Below are 20,000 nucleotides of genomic sequence, written 5' to 3'. Positions count from 1 at the left end.
CGAAAATATGCGCGGATATTTGTCCGCGAACCTTATCTGTTCCGAGAAGCAAACAGTTTTCCGAGAGCGTAGCTCGAGGAAAACTGTGAGCTTCCAGGAACAGATAATGTCCAAGGACAAATATGCGAGCATATTTTCGCGCCATATGGAGGCTATTGTGTTTATTATCCTTCAAATATTTTTCGCAAAACGCGCGGTTTTGAAAATTGGGGAATATCCTCGGATTTCCCCAGTTTCAGCTGGGGAATATTCGGTCACGTGACGCGTTTAGACCAATCGCGAGCGAGCGAAAATATTTGATGGATTATAATTAAGGATATGAATTTTATGGAAGCAATTGAATATGGTCTATCCAAACTTAATTTCAAGTCTTTGAAAGAAAGACAGAGAAAAGCAGTGGAAGGCTATTTATCCGACCAATACGTGTTTGTTTACTCAAGGACGCGATCTGAGCTCCAACGTCATCCGGATCATTTGAGAGAATGAAGTTTGGACCTTTCGACGAAGAACGGAGCCGTTCCTACAGTTTCTGCAATTGTTGCACTTTTAGTTGATTTAATGAATGACCAAGTTTTTTCTCTACAAAGAGAGGGGCAAATTTATCTCGGCCGTTTCGCCGTGTTGAAAGCAGTCGTCGATCGATGAAGGACTTTTGGGAACAGCGGTTTTACTCTCTACCGTTCGTTGCGACTTCTTAACGTTATTTGATCAAGAGAGCTTTACTGAACTTAAGTTCTCTCCGACTAATTCCGTCTTCTTTAGCTTATTCGAAATCTTGTCGGTACAAGCTAGATCTACATAAGTTTATAGCATTTGTCAGGTAGCTCTCTGGTAGATCGCTGGTTAATCTAGACAAAACAAATAATTCCCGATCGGTTTAAACACCGTTTTGTCTTTTCAGGAGGCGTTACTCAACGGAACAGCTTTTGGCGTTTGTCAATATTGCTGACTACATACTGCACTGTACACAAATAAATTCATTTGAGTTAGGGAACAGCACTGGTAACCGTTTTGATGGAAATCATTTTTTGCTTTCGCGACGATTGCGCGCGGAGCACATGAAAAGTGAGAAATGTCAATCATGTTTTTCGCGCCAAAAATTTACGCCCTGATTCACATCCCTGCAAGTGAAACAAATCGACCTCTCGCGACTTACGTCGCTCATGCTCGCCCACGCGACTTCGTCGTTCGAAGATTCTAGTTACCCTCTCGCTTCGCTGGACGGGGATAACTAAGTCAAGGATTAAGAAAAGGCCGACTTGTGGCAAGTCTAGTGACAGCCGGAAATACGTCTGCGTTCGCTGGCTACTAGCTGTTTATCCAATGTTCAATGTTAAAGTGTGCGAAGGCGCGGCATTGTACATTAACTACAACACAAGTCTTTTGTTTTTTCAGGTAGTTTTGAACCTTTCAGTTTTCATCGATCGAATGTGATCGAATGTAATAATCTCTCTGGCAAAGAGCAGAATTTGATTATTAGGCTATACTTTTCTTTTGCTCACTGTCAAAATAAATTCTTTTAAGCTTTGTTTATATTGTTTCCTGGTTACCCAATGTATAATCTTGAATTGTGTTAAGTTTTAGCATGGTAGAAGTGTTAGTCTTTGTTTATATTTTCCCTGTTTTTAGAATGCTTAGTCCTAAGTCTGTGAAGTTTGGGCATGGCCAGTATTAGTAGTCTCTCAGGCATGAGGATGGTAAAGTGGGGGGGGGGGGGGGGGAGGGAAGATGTCAAGATTACGTTTCACGGAAAATATATTGGTCCTTTCACAATTTACGGGGAATAAAATCGGCATTTCACGTTTCACGAAACAAAAATGACATTTTTTGACACGAACTTACGTAACTTACGATACTTGAAAAGTTACACCAAAAGCACAGCCTTGTTAGATGTCATTATCATCCGTCCCGAGGAGGGACACTTCCAGAAAGTTGGGTGGGGGAGTGCGGCCCACTTACCAAAATCCTTACCCTATTTATGACCAAAATCTACGTTTTTTGCTACCCTATCTATGACCTGACCAAAAATTCGATAGGCTATTTATGACCGTTGCGGCCGACACAGTTGCCCTAAACATAAGTTATGAAGGGCTATTGTTGAGAGTCTTATTGATAATGATGAAAAGTAGCTTCTCCTAAGAAACATACCCAATTCAAGACTAGAGTGCTAAACCCATACCCAATTTATAACAAAAATGGCCAAAATTGATACTAAATTTATGACCAAAACTTCTGAAAAACAATACCCTTTGAGGCCGCACATTCCTATATACCCCATATAAGGGAGTACCCCCCCCCCCGGGCATCCGTCCGCTTCTTGTTCTTAGTGCGCCCAGCAAAAAGAAATCCGAGCAAGAGCACTGATACTGGTTGTGTCTTCTGTTATTTTTGACAGTAATTATTACTGCCGAAAATAATATGACACAACCAGAATCACGGTTCACGACTAACAAAATACTTCTTTCTCATTTCAGGGAGAATTATTTTGGAAAATTACGGTTCGAGGCTGCTAATGAAATCACAATTCCCGAGAAAAGAAAACAAGCCATTTTGCATTTCACGGGGAAAAAAATTAGGCCATTCACGAATCACGAAAATACCGTTTACCACCCTCATGAATGGTACAGTAATTTTGAAACTTGTTGTACACATCATGATCAAAGCAAATCTCCCTTGATTGATTTGTATCTTGTATTTATTGTATGGAAGAGTGAATCATCAAAATGTTTAACCTTGCTGACTTTTTAGTTTAATTGTTGTGCAATTGGTAATGAATGACAAATGAAAACGTAAGAGAATAAACTATATTAAAAGGCAGCAAATGATTCTTATACGGCCACCCCTAAAAAAATTCTGAAAATTCCCAATGTTAAGAGTGCAATGGAAAAAATAATGTAACCCTGATGACAACAGTTTTCACTGGAGGAATAATTTGAATCAGTGCCATTACAAAGGTGTGCCAATGGAAACCGGAGGGTAGGCGCAAAAATACTAGAGATGAGTAGCTTGGGCAGAAATAAGTAGCTTGGGCCACTGCTGGGGCTCCATTTGAACCGAAAGCTGGCCAGGGACAGACAGCTATGGAAGTCCTTTGTTGCTGCCTTGTGTGCCAGTGGGCACGACGGGCAGTGAGTGTGAGTGAGAGCAAGTTTTGCTTCAATGGATCCACACTACCATATTTTCAGTCAACACTAAAACAATGGCATTGAGCAAATGCCCAATCATAAGCGAACAAGTTATGATCATTTCCTTGCCAACAAAACAGTACAAAAGGTAAAGTGTGTGTTCAGGCCTAGTGGCCCATCTGATCAGGCTGATGCTCACCTCCAGTTTCTCTAGCATGAAATGACTAGCTGTATGAAGTGACTAGCAGTATTTTCCCCCCCTGGCTGGAATACTAGTAGATCACCACTTACCACCCCCCCAGCATAATATTTACCGATATTTACACCTGGACAGAGTGAGGCACTGTGAAAGTACTGTTTCATGCCCAAGAACACAACACAATGACCCTGGCCAGGGTTTGAACCCAGACTGCTTGATACAGATTCAACTTGCACTAATTATTACAGCACTGCACCTCCATCCAGTATGATGCCTAGAAACATCCTATACAAGCTTGGTAGGGGGTACCTGACCCATCTTTTAGCTAAATTAGGTATGCAACTGCTGCCAGGAATTTCAAACTTGACCCTGATCGGGTTAAAGAAAAATCGAAATACTTAATAACCCTCAGCCTGGGTGGAATTATACCGGCTATTTATGAATTATGTAACAGAAACTTTTCTATCTGTTAGCTTTTTACACATCTGTAGTATAAACACTGGTAAACTTTTTTGTCCATGGTCATGGCCAAAAAAGTAAACAAAAACATACAACAATGACATTGTTGGCTTGATAATCATAATGGCTGGTTAACCCTATTTAGTATGGTAGAAAGAAGGAAACTGAAAACTTTACAATTATTTTCTTGCCCTGACAAGAAATTAACTGATGTTGATTGGTAAACATCTCCAATCACAGATTTCTCAGTGTTGTATTGGCCAATTTTAATCATAACAATTGTCCACCCATACACTGTTTAAGACAGGTTTGTATTGTTCTGTTAAGGACAGACTCACATAGAATTGAATACCCTGTCCAGGGCAACCAGGCCAAAACCCATACCCTGTCCTGCCCAGCTACACATCCCTGTAAAGGCCGCATTAGTAATTACCCTCTCCGCCCCTTAAGTCCTTGGATATTTGGAAAAAGTGCATTCTTCTACCTTGCGAAGTATTCAATTGAGTCAGTAACGGAGACTGAAACTGATTTATGTTTAGAAGAAAATTATGGGAGTTTGGACATGTTCCTGACCTGGGGAAAAGGACTAGAAAATTTTTTTAGGGATGTCTCTTTGTTTGTTATTTCATGGCCAAGGAGGTCCCTGATGAATTCTGGGTAATTAACTAATTGTGTTTCCCTAATGGGTAGGGCTGCAGTGATTAACCCACTTAACATTCCCAACTTGTCCACTAAAGTGGAATGTTCATATAAGGGTAATGCCCAGCTTTGCTCGGTGAGATTGTTTAAGGACCCCCCGGGGGGTACTCCCAGAAAATTTGGGTGGGGATGTGCAGCCCTGCACTTCCCAAAACCCTTACCCTATTTATGATCAAAATCTGCAATTTTCCCTACCCTATTTATGACCTAGCCAAAAATTTGATACTCTATTTATAACCGTTACGGCTGGCACAGTTGCCCTAAGCATAAGTTATAAAGCGCTTTTGATGATGGTCTTATCGATACTGATGAAAAAGTAGCTTCTTCTAAGGAACATACCCAATTCAAGACTAGAGTGCTAAAACCATACCCTATTTAAGACCAAAATGGCCAAAATCAAAATCAATGAATTTGCCAGCAGCAACAAAACAGAAAAAAAAATAGAGTTTCAAAGCGCCGATATTTTGGTTGCCATTATGATCACTGATGAAATATGACAATTTGGGTCAGTGGAACCCAATATCATGAAGGGAATCTTTGTTCACAATATTTGTCTCATCAGCATAAGCGTTTCAGTTTTTGATATCATTTTCCGACTATAGGCTCAATTTATACCAGGACACCAGAGGGCGGCGGAAATCGAGCCTCTTGAAATGCCACAGCACGATTTATTATATATACTGGTCAAGGAATTTGAGCGCGACGTACTGAGTACTTTTCGTGCGACGCGGGTTTAAAAACGCAACATTTTACAAAGAATTTATGAGCTGATTAGCGCTTTTGGCAACCACAAATTTTGCAGCTCTTCTCCTTGAATATTACACCGGAAGAGCCAAATGTTTTACCAATCAGTAAGTTTCACAAGCTCCTTAAATGTTTGGAGCTCAGAATATGTATCAAACAAAGTGTTTTCTCTGCGCAAAGGCAAACAAAGAAGTGAAACAAAGGTGTAAGCAGGCAACATCATAGACTAGCAACCCTGGTTATTACGGTTTGATGTGATTTTTGACGTGATTTCCTTTGTCTCCGAATAAATAAAGTGTTTTCTTGTTGTTGTTGTTGTTGCTGCTTCTGTTGCTGCTACTGCTGAGCACAAACTCTGAGTGATTGCGTGACTTTCCGTTAACGTGATGAGAGACTGTAGGAAGATGATACTTTTCGTCTAGCTGCTATGCAAATTACCTCCTTCTGACATGACTAACGTAGCAAAATTTACTTTAAAGTGATTTTAACCCGTCGTGTATCTGCACGTTGGATGAGTATGATACTGTATTAGATTCTAGTTTCACCTTGAACGGATGCTCAGGATGCTTGATGGCTCAGTTTTTTGATGTCAAAAGATCCGCTTCTTGAAAGGCTCCACAGAGGCTCGACTGCAAAATTAACCAAAAACAGGAAAGCCTTGCTCGATTTATAGTGTCCGGGCCTATGTACTACTAACAGGAATGTATAAACTAAAACTTACTTGTGCTTAGCGTCCGCTACACACGCCAGGAGCATGGTTTGCTCATGCTGAATACTGGCCAGCCTCGGGAGATGCAGGCATGCAGATACTCATTACAGTCTGCAAAATGCACAAGAACTCGATCGATTTGCAGTGTAGCTTCAGTGTCTTAATATGTGTCCACTTCGAAGACAGGAAGAAGGAGTTGAAACGGTAGTAAGATGGCTTGTGGCTACTCCGCCAAATTTACACGACCGTTTGAAATTTGATCCTCTTCAAGAATCAAGCTGTTTCTCAGAATCTGAGATGACTGTTTGGCATTTTTCCCGGAAATAGCGCGTCGAGTGGATCTGAGCGTAAACAAGTGATGGATGCTTTGAATGATATTTGTCATCTAGGGGGGTGCGTTCCTGTGGGGTGATCTTGATCAGGATCAGTGATTAAAGATCACTCGGATCATGATAGTGCATCAAAGAAGCCGATGAATCCGTCACCAGAGTGGATTCGTCGGTTCCTTTGATGTACCATGATCCGAGTGATCTTGGATCACTGATCCTGATCTAGATCACCCCAAAGGAACGCACCCTAAGATTCGAATTTTGGCATTTCGTTAGCCTGCTTAGCTGGCGGTTTAGTTGGTTGGGGTATAGGGTCGTATACAGCTTGATCCTCGAAAACGAGCGGCGAAGCCGCGAGTGGCCTCTCGTCCCCCGGAGGAAACGACAGGGTTGCTCGTCGGAAATTTCAAAAAGACCAAAATCCAGTTTTGCGGGCTTGACTTGAATTTTTTTCACCCCTAAGAGGTACTAATTCTTAAACTACCCATTAACTAACAATGTCATAATTTTTAATAGCAATAAAGACGATTGCTTCGATAAAGTTGATCGTCAAATATCTTCTGTCATTTTTTTCGTGGGGGGAGGCTCAATTCTTGGTTTTCATGTGACGTAGTCATACACCAAAATTAGAAATTATCTTTCGTTCTGAGGTTTTAGTTTCATGAGATAAAAGACCTTATAGGAAAGTGACGTTTGACAGTGTTTTAGCTCGACAGAGTTCTTCTTTTTGTAATAGAACACTCCAAGCTTTTGCGTTGCGTGACATGAATGGCGGTTCGAAAAGACTGTCGCGTAGGTCAAAAGATGAGTTATCGCTTTAGTTTTTGCTAAATAAACGGTGCTTGCACTAGTAGAAGCATTTATTTCAATGTATAGGAGCTCTAGAGTAAAAATTTTCGTTTCAATAGGAAAACTCAACGACAGATGTTTTTGTTATTTTACGGCGACCATGTTTGTACCCCTCCGAAGGGCACAAACATGGCGTCTCCACACAAAGCTCTTTAAATTTGGGTGACACACTTCTGCGAATAACGGGCGAATGAAAAACAGCAGAAACCTGATTCTTGGCAAGGTTGTTTATATAGCAATCATACCCCAGATTCTTGAATTTATTTATCGAATGGTTACGATTTTTAGTTTTAATCACATGACTGGTGAAAACCGAAAATACCCTAAAAGGTACCACGAAAGCACACGCTGTCGACATTTGAGGCTGAACACCCTAAAAGGTAGGAAAACCGCGTTTTTAACCCCTTAAAGGTACGACGAGTACCCCCGTCCTTTTGGAATGGGATTTCCCCCTCCCCAGGGCTCTGGCCCGCTCTCGCGCTCTACTCCAACGAAACCGCTAGCTTAAACTATGCAGGCTAGCATTTCGCTGGGAGAACTTTGGCGCTCAAAGTGACACGAGTTGCTTGTCAGTATCCCGCAAAACAGGCGTTAACCCGGAGGGAGAGCTGGGATATCAATTTAACCTCGCTTAACCGTGGCTGCCAAACTATAGATCGTTTTCACGGTCATGCAACGAAAACATAAATCGAAAACTATTCAGTGGATATGGTCAAGAAATTGTAATGTTATAGCAGATAGGTAAAGAAGACATTTCTCCTGGTTTTAAGTCTTTGCCTTTTCCCAAAACTTCAGATATTTAAATTTGTCGAAATGTTTTGCGCAAATTTACAGAGCCCCATTATGGAGCCGCCATGTTGTTGGAGCTCTTTGTTACAGCAACATGGCGGTCGGAGAGTAGCGTAAACATCTGGAACTTACTTTGGCTACCTAGGCGACTGATCATCTGAACGGAACCAACAAACATTCACACAAGCACTTTTCCTGACGCTTTAACTCCTAAAAAGGCTAAAAATCATTAGATAAGTGTATATTTTTCCACAAACGCGATCGGAGCGGCATGTCACGCTCCGCCATAACTCTGAACTTCATACTTCGCTGGTTTTCAAACCAAGCACGCTATTGAGCTGAAAAATTGTAAACAGATATAAATTTAGATTCTCCCTCTCCCATTGCCTGAAAGTAATTATTGTATGGCTTGTGTTTGATACCGATATAAGGCGCGCTCTGATTAGTTAATTCCAGGGCATTATTCTTCCGTAATGTCCATGGGCAAAAATAAAGCAAAAAGCCTTGCCAGGCAAATTTTACTGTTAAGACCTCACTCTCGGTTAATAAGTTGTTATTTTTACAGTAAGAGGACAATAGAAGCAAGTGACACACTCGAACACCAACTCACGGTCTGGCCAGTACCTTACGCATGCGCACAGCTATATCACCCGGGTAGTAGCAGCAGGCTAAATTTCAGTTATTATATTCGTTGTTGTTGAATTTCTAGCTTTTTTTGTTGGTTCTCTTCTTATCCGTCATCAGCTCATAATAATGAACAAATGTCCTCCTGACATTTGGCAAAAAGAAATGTGATCTAATGACAGCATTGCTCGTACTGACGAGAATTTTCTCATTATAGTCGGCTAACTTGATAAAAGGAGACGTTACACTTTCAAGTCTCTTCTAAGTGATACACCTTATTTCACAAATAGACCATTTTACAGTTGTTTGCTCAGTGGCCTGGCTTCTGAATGGCAGCGAGGCTGTAGGTGAGGGTTAGGGATTTGATACAGACCTCACTGCTTTTGTTGTGTAAATCAAGTTGTTCTTATACTAACTAGTTGGCATTTCAGTTGAATGAAAAAGTAGAGAGGTCTGTATCAAAGCAAGGTCACCTCCAGCCTCGCTTCCATTCAAAGGCCAGGTAACTGAGCACATAGCTGTAAAATGGCCTATTAAACAGGAAATCTCTGTACATATACATGTACTTGGTCGGCTGAGTTAATGCTCATTCCCTCTCTTTTAGCTTGTCCGTTATCGCTGGAACTAGGTGATGGACGAAAAAAAGATGAACAGCTCTCAGTTTCCTCAGAATTGGACGACATTCATGCAGCGAAACAAGGGAGGGCTTCTTTAATCAGCCCAAGCCATTATAGGTATCGTGCCGCCGACAGAGACGCTCAGTTTAATTGTAACGAGCGCAGGACAAAGAAAAAGTTTACAACACTGAAGCAGAAAATTGACTTCCGGGATATAATTGACTGCGGCTAGAGTTTCCAAAGTACTCATTGTTCTCCCAAACTTCGACCCGTATTTCTATAACTCGATTGAAACTGTAGCATTTGTTGTAGGCTTGCAATTCTATTTGTCATCATAGTCATGGTCACGATGGAGCAGCTGTTGTTGTTTTGGGGCTAGGGGCATTGTTTCTCTTGTTTGTTTTGATCTCCTCTCCAAGAGTATCGAGCCATTCAGGTGGACCTTACAAGAACTGCTAACCAACCCACCACCGGATAATAACACGGAAAATATTTGCTATGTCTTCGGTATTATTTAAACACGTGCACCATTTTCTGTTTCATAAATATCCTTTTTTTTGACTGACAGTTCCTGGTGTGCCGCTCCAACTTCTGATCTGAGAAGTCAACACTCACAAGTGGACTTGCGGACATTTCATACTGTGTCAACGGTTTCAACGCAAGGTGCAGTTACTGAAGACAACTGGGTTAGCAGTTATCTCGTGCATTACAGACTGGAAGGTAACGAGTGGATTGTAATCACTGATAAAGGAGGCGAAATTAAGGTCTGTTTTTCAATTCAATTCAATTCAATTTTTCTTTCTACAATTTTGAATTTTACAATTTAAAGGATTACACAACCCGCATACAGCAAAGCTAATCGAGGCGGGTTGTGTTATTTACAATCATATTTAGCAAAAAGTGATTTTTAAACAGGTAAGCTAAATAATTAAGATTAAAAAAAAGTAAATAGGTATACACATGCATTAACAGATAACTGGTATTTACATGGATTGAACAAGAGCTCATAAAAAAGAAATCATAGTACGCTGGACAAAACTATTCTGAATCGACGTTTTACGACAAAAAACTAAAACAAGCAAAGCGATGCAAATAATTTTTTGATTGTCTTAAATCTTATTAAATTCCACAGATGGAAAGTTATTTTTATATTGATCACGCAAGGAAGGCTTGCGTTATAGCGTATCTAAATTTGCGAACTGAATCACAACGATACGGAAAATTACGCAGTTTCTGCGAAAAAATAGTTATGGTTTGCATCGACATCGTTGGGTCAGACAGGTGTTGTTGTGCGAAAAACACTGTTACGTGTTTGTGGAATTTTTTTTTTCATGAATTCGTCGAGTTGGCATAAGCAAGGAGCGATAATCCATCTAACAGTACTATAATGCTGTGATACATCAGGGGCTTGGTAATCAAAAATTCAAGTTGTGATGCTACTACCGAAAGGCCACAAGGCAAACCAAACAAAGTTATTTCAAGCCATGTGTTATGCAAGAAAATGGAAGAAAATGGCAAGCCACTGGCATATGAGCCCATAAACAGGTTCGGAAACTTTCCTAAAAGCGCAAATAACATTGTCTGAGGTTCTTGGCCGACAGCGCTTTAACAGAGCAGTATCTTGTGCAATTGTGGCTTGTACGAAGCGCGAGCTAAAGGCAGCCATTTTCAAAACAAGCGGTAGACCGATTTAGTGGCAAGAACAGTTTAAAGACTTCAAAGAAGATCAGTTTCTGAAGACATTCTCGTATTTCAGTAGTCAAATAAGTTGTAAGTCTTTCTCGCGCTTTCTGGTCAAAATCTTGACAAAAACATCCACCAGCCCGTAAAGAGTTTCTTCGCAAAACACCACTCCAAATGTAAAATCTCCTCTCTGAGAAATCATGTGATTTTGCATGCTTTTGTGAACTCAGTTACCAAATTTCGACAAGGTGTAACACAAGCCTCTCTTGTGTGAGCCATATAAAAATAAGTTTCTATGTGTGGCATTTAATAAAGTTGAAAAAAATCACAAAATTATTTGTGTCACTTTGTTTCTTTTGATTTTTTGTTGTAAAAAGTCAACCCAGAACAGTTTCGTCCAGCGTACTAATACCTAGAGTTTGATCAATGCTAATGAGTAATTTTTGAGATAAGCGTCGAGACTTCAACATAATCATCCTCATCACCAAGCACTGCAAATAAAAATTGGTGAATTTTGTTTTTGAAAGGTTTCTTTCTAAGTTTACGCAATTCAGGTTTCAAGCAATTCCATTACTTGGCTCCAAAAATGGAGAAAGAGTTAAGTCGAATACTCAGTCTTGATTTATTAACATATAAGTTACCAACATCAGAAAATCTGGTGTTATATAAATGGACGTCAGAAGAACGGGTAAATAGATCACAGATATTCTTAGGCGCTAATTGGTCGCGTGCGCACTATATAAGTGATGAATTAATTAACAGCGATTATCAGCAAATTAATTCGTAACATTCGTTTGTGACATAGCTCATCAGCAATACTGATGCTGTTACAGGAGAAAGCTGCACTCAAGAAGGAATGAAAAATTGCTTCCTGCTGTTCTTAGGAAAGCAAAATGAAAAAGTTACAGATCAGTTGTTTTCTGCTGTTTCTTGGTTTTTCGGCTTGCTCTTTTGCTTTCGCTTCGGAAATCACATTGAACCTTCGTAGTAAATGGAGGTGAGTTAAGGATATTTATCAGGTAGTATACAAACACTCAAGACGGTGTTTGACCACATTTCCAAACACCGAGAAGAGAGTTGAATATTCGACGCGTAGCGGAGAATTTTTGACGAGCTTCCAGATGTTTGGAAATGTGGTCAAACACCGTCTTGAGTGTTTGATTTATCTTCTCAATCGAAACTAAAACTAAGGAGGAAACGGAGAGTTAAAATCGTAAAAATCTATACTAATTAAGATCAGATATCCAAACACCGTCACAGTCATGATTTCCTTTGTTTAAACTTGATGAATTATTAATGATTTCAGAGGGCTTGTTTTCCTTTTTGGGAAATACTTCGAGGGAACATAGATTCAAGTTTATGAACTTTTCCGATTTTTGAGCGTTACGCAAAATGCTCCTGTAGAACACAAAGAACGTAACTAAACAAGATCGAGACTAAAGTTTTTCACGCCAATGGAGTGAAAGAAGGAATTGAGAACTTGAGCTCTATCCTCTGCCTCATTGTAGGAAATGGTTGAACTATTTTGCAACTTCAGTTAGTTGACTCGATTTCGCATAAGTCTCTTAATTTTCGGCAGAATTCTATCGTACAGATTCAACATTACAGGAGCTACGTGTAGGCGGAAAGAAAGGACACAAACAAATTAAGTCATACACGGAATGTAATGTAATATTTATTCAGAGGTGGATTAACATAAGAACCAGTGAACGAACTGCAGTCGCAGGACTGCACAAAAATTGTCATGTTGATATTTCTGGAAAATCTGAAGGAATGGACTTACTAGGGGTCAGTGACAGACGTTTTTTTTTTTAATTATAAGCATAGCCAACCTCGTTCCCAGTGTCTCTCATCTTACCGTCCCCTGGAGCGAGCGAAGAGAGACCCTTGTTGGGTCTGGTCACGTGCCACTTTGACAATTGAGAACATCAGGGAGGGGTCCTCTGTAATCAGCAGTTTGTCGCGTTGAGTTTTGTCGCGCGCTGCGACCGCCACATTACCCGCGGCGTTTATCGATACTTAGCTTTCAGGCTGAAATTTCGAATAATATCTGTTCCAACGTTTACCTAAAGGTTAAGCAAGTCTGTCTCGAGGCAATTTAGTGGTCGTGATTTTCAGTGTTGCCGTCTTACCCACTGGATTTATGGAAAGTCAGTCATATTTCAACTGTGGACGTCGAGCAGCGCAATTTCATCCCGTAGTAATTGTTGTTTCTCCTTTGGATGCACTCGATCAAATTGATGCAAAAAACATAAGAACGTCCCTAGGAAAACGTATAGCTTTCTCAAAGTAAAGCTACGGCAGTCTGTGAAGAAAAGCTGGACGAAGATAAATATGATATTCGTGCAACGCACTGTGCTTGCAAACAGCTCTAATCAAATAACCGGGCCCGGCGTCACTTGCGGCGTCACAATATAGAATGCGAGTAAGCAATATGTTCACGGAATATTTTAATCTTTGTCCCTGGAGAGCCAATACTTAGAGCCTAAAAACATATCTTCCAATAGAAACGAACCTAAACAAAGTATGAGCACGGCATGGCAAATTACAGAGGTGTCAAACTCTGAGAAGCGCGAGCGACGTGCAATAAACAGCGGAAACCATGCAGACCTGCGAACTCTAAAAATATGCTGTAACATAATCAAGTGACTCCGCTCTACTTATAATTTCCATTTCTTCTAATAACACGGCATAAAAAGTGCCCCTCAGAAACACGCTTGAAGCAAAGAAGGGTCGAGAGATCGAAAATTGAATGAAAATGTGCACAATTCTCTCGAACCGTTAGCGTCACGTACACTAATTTATTAACGACACAACAAAAATTATATTTTTCTTTTTCTAGCCTCCTTTCGCTCGAAGATAAATCCATTTTATCAGCAACGACGGTGAAATGTATACCGCGACGAGTTCGTTGTATTATCCTTCGCGCTCTGCAAAGTTCGGGGCGCCGACGGCGCGGTGAAACTTCAATAAATTTTCACCCTTTCGCTCCTTTCGAAGTGACTTTGGCTTTCAGTGATCAATTAAAAGGCCCTGAATTCTCTAAAATTATTTTATCGCCGGTAACAAGACCTACACTTCATTCTGAGGATGAGTCAAACATCTTCCATACACAGCCTCGGCCGCGGTGTGCAATTCTGCATTCGCCTTCTTGAGGAGATTTTTACGATATGTAACGTCCTTCACTGAACCATACAACCTTCAGCGACTTGGATTTCCGCTATCAGTTTATGGATAAGTTTTCCTTGGCGTTTGCAGAATATTACCGCCGGACATTGCCGCAGAACATCATATCGTTCTTGGTACGGATTACTTTGGTGACAACACATCCCGCACTCCCGTGGGCTAAGTATAGACAAAATTCCTACTAGGCCGCCCATCCCTTCAATAATTTAATTGTCATCTCCCAGATTCTGGGAGACACGTGACCAGACCCAACCAGGGTCTCTCTTCGCTCGCTCCAAAGAACGACAAGATGAGAGACTCTGGGAACAAGGTTGAAGCATAGCTTATCAGCCAATGAAACCGCGCGGGTAGGTTTCAAATTGCTTTTTTTTTTTTTTTTTTTTTTATTGTTTTCATTTATTTAGCACATATTTGCTTTTTATTAATTTGGGATTTGATTTTCAGCCGTCCTAAGTATATCGGTACTCGTTTTTCGTCTCATAAACATTTCTCGAACACCAAACACTTAAATGTCCTGTAAAGACAAATTCTTCGCTTGAATTTCAAAAACTCTCCTAATACTGTTGCTGATATCTTTACAATACCATACATTGCGAGGGAAAGATAAAGAATTGACAATCAAAATTCCAGGTATAGTATAGGGCATATTGTCCCCACACGTTCTCCAGGCTAGCATTTAACGAAGGATACGACAACCGGTTAGGAGATTTAATATTTCGAGCGTAGAAGGACCTTTCCTTTGTAGAGATAGACATAGACAGTTTATTTTACTTGAATTACACACTTAGCTATGGTGACGGTGCGTCCCATCGACTCGATAAGCAGAGTCTACCACAGGACGCACCAGCTAGTTTACGGGTGCGCCGAGAAAACAAAATAGCAAAGCACATATTAGATTATCATAAATATTAAACTAAACTATCTAAGAATATATAACTACTAAAAAAATAGTCAAGAATGTATACATACTGTACAGATAAATATTATGCATAAGTACGGATAATGTATTTTTACTTATATTGAATCAAATGTAATATAATAACTTGTATTCAACATATTAACTGTAATTATAAAAACTTATTTTCATATTATAACTTATCTTGAATCAACTTTGTAATGTACTTTACGTATTTTCTCGCAGGGAACATAAAAATTATAAACCTCTACTGCTAAAAGCTGATTCCAACGTAACTGCCAAGTGCAAAGTTCCTTTGGCGAAGCCAATAGAAGTCTTCTCTGTTAGCTATGGTAGATTCAATACGTGTGACATTAGAGGCGGAAAACTGCTTGGTTCCTTATACTGCGGCTCAAATCGTCACAAAAATACCAAACCTTTGGATTTTGCTAATAAGGAAGCGGAAACGTATTACCTAATCGGTGAGTAAAAACGTAGGAAAGGCACTGATAAAGTCTGATTCAGGTCTGTCACCAATACATGTGGAGCTTATCCCGGTTTCTGTAGCATGAAATGATTGGGAGTATTTCTACTCCCCCTGGATAGAATGTTAGTCAACCCCAGGGTTATCCCCCCCCCCCCCCCCAGTATCAAGTCTATAAATGGCGCTCGTTTTATACACCCAGTTGGAGAGAGACACTGAGGAAAATAAGATCCATATGTAAGAGCGACATGAACCATCTAACTCTTCATCCTCTTTTACATGATCAGACATTGTTTATTAAATACAAATGTAATTACTTTTACAGGTTTCTCGCGCGAGGAAATTGATATCTATAGACATGCTTTGCCATGTATTAGACGCGACATCTACAAAACAAAGCTCATTGTGCACTTCTGTGATCCCGTCATCACGCCAAAAGGAAAAGCATGCACTATGAAATGTATGTGTTTTACATTATTGCAGGATTTCAAAGTGATCTCAATTTTGATTGGCTTTAAGCCAACCACTACTTCATGTTAAATTAAACTGTAATATTAAAAGTAATATTTACAGGCTAAATATCAAATTTTTAAATTTGATAAAATGTTATTGAATTTCTATCTTTCTTTCTCGTCCGCTATCAGCTCATAATGAACAGCTGACCTCATTTTGCAAACCGTGTATTTTGATTTTAAGTTATAAATATTCACCTGCGGTTTCATAAATCAGGTTTCAGGAAATCCCTATACATATGTAATGCACTTAACTGGCTGAGTTAATGGCCATTCTCTCTATTTTAGCCTGTCCGTTAGCCCTGGGACTAGGTGATGGACGAATAAAAGATGAACAGCTCTCAGCTTCCTCAGAATTGGACGACATTCATGCAGCGAAACAAGGGAGGGCTTCTTTGATCAGCTCAAGCCATGACAGGTATCGACATTATGTTGAAAAGGCGGCGCGGATAGCGAAGCTCAGTTTAATTTTAACGTGCGAGGGACAAAGAAAGATATAACAGAAAGGAAAAAATCGTCTTCCGGAATATAACTGACTGTGGCGAGGGTTTTCACAGCAACCCTCGTTCTCCCAAACTTCGACTCGTGTTTCTATAACTCGACTTGAACTGTAGCGTTTGTTGTAGGCTTGCAATTCTATTTTTCATCAAAGTCGTGGTCACGATGGAGCAGCTGTTATTGTTTTGGGGCTAGGGACATTGCTTCTGTTGTTTGTTTTTATGTTCTCTCCAAGAGTATCGAGCCATTCAGGTGGACCTTACGAGAACTGCTAACCAACCCACCGCCGGATAATAACACGGAAAATATTTGCTATTTCTTCGGTATTATATAAACACGTGCACCATTTTCTGTTTCATAAATATCCTTTTTTGTTTTTTGGACTGACAGTTCCTGGTGTGCCGCTCCAACTTTTGATCTGAGAAGTCAACACTTACAAGTGGATCTGCTCTCAATTCATACTGTGTCAGCGGTTTCAACGCAAGGTGCAGTTACTGAAGACAACTGGGTTAGCAGTTATCTCGTACATTACAGCTTTGATGGTAACGAGTGGATTGTAATCACTGATAAAGGAGGCGAAATCAAGGTCTGTTTTTCAACAGTTCATATTTTGCAAAAGTTATAGTAGGGGCAGATTTAGGAGGAGATGGATTGGGTGACTAGCCGCCCCCCTTTTAGAGAAGCACAACATAAAAAAATAATTGAAAAAGGCAGAAATAAAGGCATGCTTCCTGGGGAGGTACTTCATTGTAATTTTTTCTTTGTGGCATTGCTATTACTTGTAGCGAAATGGTTGTCAATTAGGTTTCCATTCTCAAATTGTAACAGGAGACATAATCGATAATGGCTCCTGTTTGCAACATTTTTTGCCCCATTGATTCTGCTACCCCAAGATGTCACCCATCTCCCCACCCCCCTTCCCCTTAAAAAATCGTATACAAAGTGAAGCTTCACGTAGAATCTACTGTTAAAGCAGTTCAGATTGTCGTAGAAAATGTGCATAGCCTCTTAAGGCCTGGAAGTATAACAGTCACTATTTTAGCCGTTATTGATGCTTCTTAACATTACCTATTGAAAACTGCCCTGTCCAGGAATTTAAGGGAAATTCGGACCAGTCCTCTCTTGTTCGTCATTGGTTGAAGCCTCACCTCCATGCTCGTTTTGTCCGTTTTGTTCCTCTCTCGTGGGTTGGTCAGCGGTGCATGCGCGTTGAGCTTCATGGCTGTAAGAAAGCAGACACATCCTTGGAACTGCTCAGAGGAAACCTAAAAAGCGGTAAGTCATAGTATCAGTGAACAATGATAGATTTGATTCAAATTTATGGCTCCTCTCGTCCTGTTATAAAGAACAGTTTTTAAACTCAAAGTTCAATGGTTAACACTTTATTAACAAATGGTGAAATGGCCCAAAGCTTATCATCCAGTTAGAAATATCATGCGTAAAAAAGACAAGATTGGTTCTTTTGCGTCTGTTGTCCAAGAATATAAATTGTTACAGACAGCGACAAATACTGAGAGAATTTTTTAAAAAACAACAACAACATACCAACTTCAAACCGCCAGCAACCACACTTGAAATTTATTGAATTTGAAGTGCGTGGGAGAACCAAGAGCAGAATGGGGAAAATACGCCAAACAAGTAAAATGATGACCAAATCCATTCTCGAGTGACCTCAAATGCAAATGATAACGAGTTCTTATTTCCATGCGACTCTTTCGTTTGAGTTAGATGCAGTTCTGTCTGCCTCGTTTCTTACAATCACAGCATGATCAATTCTCGGTGAACATCAGTACAAACTACACAGAGTGGTTTTACTTAACCCGTGAAATCGTAAATGATGCTTCATTGTTTTAGTTCTTGGGGTACATCTTTTACCTTTCTTCACGCTGGGACAGCAGAGGGCTTCAGGCTGCACCCTCGAAAAACATTTGGGTCTTTTATCCGAAGGAGCTCAAACTTTGCAAAGTGATAAAACTTTTAATTCCAAACAACCGCATGTTTTTTAAACGGTTTTTGGCGGAAGAATGGAGTCAGTGCTAAAGGTAAATTGTCATTTCCCTGTTATGGCACAAAAGGTATACATTATTCTGAAAAAACTCGATACTAAGATAAAGTGAAATGCGAAATAATTATTGAAAAAGCTCAGTCCTTCTTGAAGATATAAAGCTCTGAATTTTATAAATGTTCTAAGACTTCTAAAAATAGAAAGAAAATCGGTGAAATTCAAACTTCCAGTAACAAGTAAAACAGCGCTACGTAAGCATGCATTCGGCCTAATCCAATCATGAGCTCTCGTGGCGTGAGCAAAGTTAACATTGGCAATGTCATTATACATTTCATTCAGACTGTTAGCTGGGCATCATCGTCTTCTTGTTGCACTTGGAATGTTTGGACAACACTCAAGAAGCTAGAGGTTCCTCTCAGCTGAGACTCGAGCAATTCTTACGTTTCTTTAATTTCGTGCTTTCCAAACTCAGAACTCGATGATGCCAACTGAGGCATATATTAATTGTTAAGTTTCTCTTTCACTTGTTTGGTGAAATTACTTTAACAATAGCAGTAAGTTACATGTATACTGTAATGTCTTTTTAGCACCCAGACCTTGCGAAGCAGCTCACTGCGCATCCGTTCCATACTCTACATGCTTTATGTACAGCGGCAAACCTCTTTGTAAATGTGTTCAGTCATGCGCACTGGACCCAGGAAAAATCTGTGGAACTGACGGGGTGACTTACCAGAACGAGTGTGAGATGAAGAAGGCGGCTTGCTTGAGCAAGAAGCAGATCAACATCTCCAAACGGCAGCCATGTTCTGGTTAGTACGTGCTGTAATAAGTACTTAATAACCGAGAGTGAGTTAGTTACGGGAAAATCTCAAACTGAGGCCTTGCCGTATTGACCGAGCGATAGCGACGTCAATACGGTAGGCCGAACGGTCGAGGTTATTAAGTGGTTTATTATATGGCTCATGAATTAAAGAAAATAAAAAAATTATTCGAGCGGAAGTCGTCAATTTACGTCCGGCGATGAGCGCGTTTCCCGTTTCATTCATCGTCTCAAAGCCAGGGCAAAACTACACAGTAAGTGGACTTCACCACTGTATTACTTATTCCGTTAAAAACACACATTTCTTTACGGGAAAAGTGACTGTCACAGCCTCAAAAACGTATTTTAGTATCGTGGTACCACAAGTTGATAAGGGAGTTTTTCCGACTTTTGTGGCGAAACGTCAACGCCTATAGAAAAGACAGAAAGTGCTTCAAAATTGTCCAAACCAACGGTCTTTCGGTGAAAGTAAAATTCTAATGCTTCAGAATGCACTGCTCAAAATAACTCGATCTTCGCATTCGCCTTTCGACAACATATCTTCGCCTTCTTCATTCTGGGATTCATGGATGAACTTTTCAAGCCTTGTGAACGTCTAAAACTTCCTGCAGTTATCACAAACACTGCTACCGACAGAAACCGCCCGATTGTTTATGTCTGATGATCCTGGAAGCTGATTTACACTTGTTTATGTTAAAGCGAGGGAATCTATTTGTAGAGAACTGTGACAGAGTTCAATATTTCGGCAATTGTTGTGACTAAGATGATAACTTA

The 20,000-nt window shown here is 40.2% G+C and overlaps 3 protein-coding genes across 5 annotated transcripts in view; 2 read left to right on the top strand and 1 right to left on the bottom strand.

Annotated features, from left to right (window-relative positions):
* LOC145499962 (uncharacterized) overlaps positions 1–6,829 on the bottom strand; it is a 33,591-nt gene extending 26,762 nt beyond the window's left edge. For 2 of the 3 annotated variants that reach the window (XM_081479479.1, XM_081479480.1), the window contains exons 1-2: positions 5,948–6,777; positions 5,772–5,855 (exon numbers count right to left, since the gene is read on the bottom strand). The gene's annotated coding sequence lies outside the window, so the exon portion shown is untranslated. Of the gene's footprint in view, positions 1–5,771; positions 5,856–5,947 lie in introns of all 3 variants that reach the window. The other variant, XR_014051012.1, reaches the window with a different exon arrangement.
* A 2,279-nt stretch (positions 6,830–9,108) lies between these two features.
* Positions 9,109–17,238, top strand: LOC145501749 (uncharacterized). Its single transcript, XM_081481146.1, has 8 exons — positions 9,109–9,260; positions 9,712–9,907; positions 10,276–10,415; positions 15,154–15,389; positions 15,717–15,851; positions 16,192–16,321; positions 16,792–16,987; positions 17,230–17,238. The coding sequence occupies exons 1-8, from the start codon at positions 9,109–9,111 to the stop codon at positions 17,236–17,238; spliced, it is 1,194 nt and encodes a 397-aa protein (XP_081337272.1).
* Positions 16,098–20,000, top strand: part of LOC145500430 (follistatin-related protein 3-like) — a 4,049-nt gene continuing 146 nt past the window's right edge. The window contains exons 1-2 of the mRNA XM_081479947.1: positions 16,098–17,676; positions 18,994–20,000. The exon at positions 18,994–20,000 is cut by the window's right edge and continues 146 nt beyond it. Of these exons, the coding sequence (XP_081336073.1) occupies positions 17,604–17,676; positions 18,994–19,220 (300 nt within the window). The 5' untranslated portion in view covers positions 16,098–17,603 and the 3' untranslated portion in view covers positions 19,221–20,000. The remainder of the gene's footprint in view (positions 17,677–18,993) is intronic.

This window comes from Orbicella franksi, chromosome 10 (assembly GCF_964199315.1).
Source record: "Orbicella franksi chromosome 10, jaOrbFran1.1, whole genome shotgun sequence".
NCBI classification, from domain to species: domain Eukaryota; kingdom Metazoa; phylum Cnidaria; class Anthozoa; order Scleractinia; family Merulinidae; genus Orbicella; species Orbicella franksi.
This window is presented reverse-complemented; position numbering and strand designations above follow the sequence as displayed.

Coding starts and splice junctions, on each gene's coding strand:
- LOC145501749 (XM_081481146.1), top strand. CDS start 9,109: ATGCTCATTCCCTCTCTTTTAGCTTGTCCGTTATCGCTGGAACTAGGT. Junction 9,908..10,275: donor ATAAAGGAGGCGAAATTAAG/GTCTGTTTTTCA, acceptor TAAATTCCACAG/ATGGAAAGTTATTTTTATAT. Junction 10,416..15,153: donor GTTTGCATCGACATCGTTGG/GTCAGACAGGTG, acceptor ATTTTCTCGCAG/GGAACATAAAAATTATAAAC.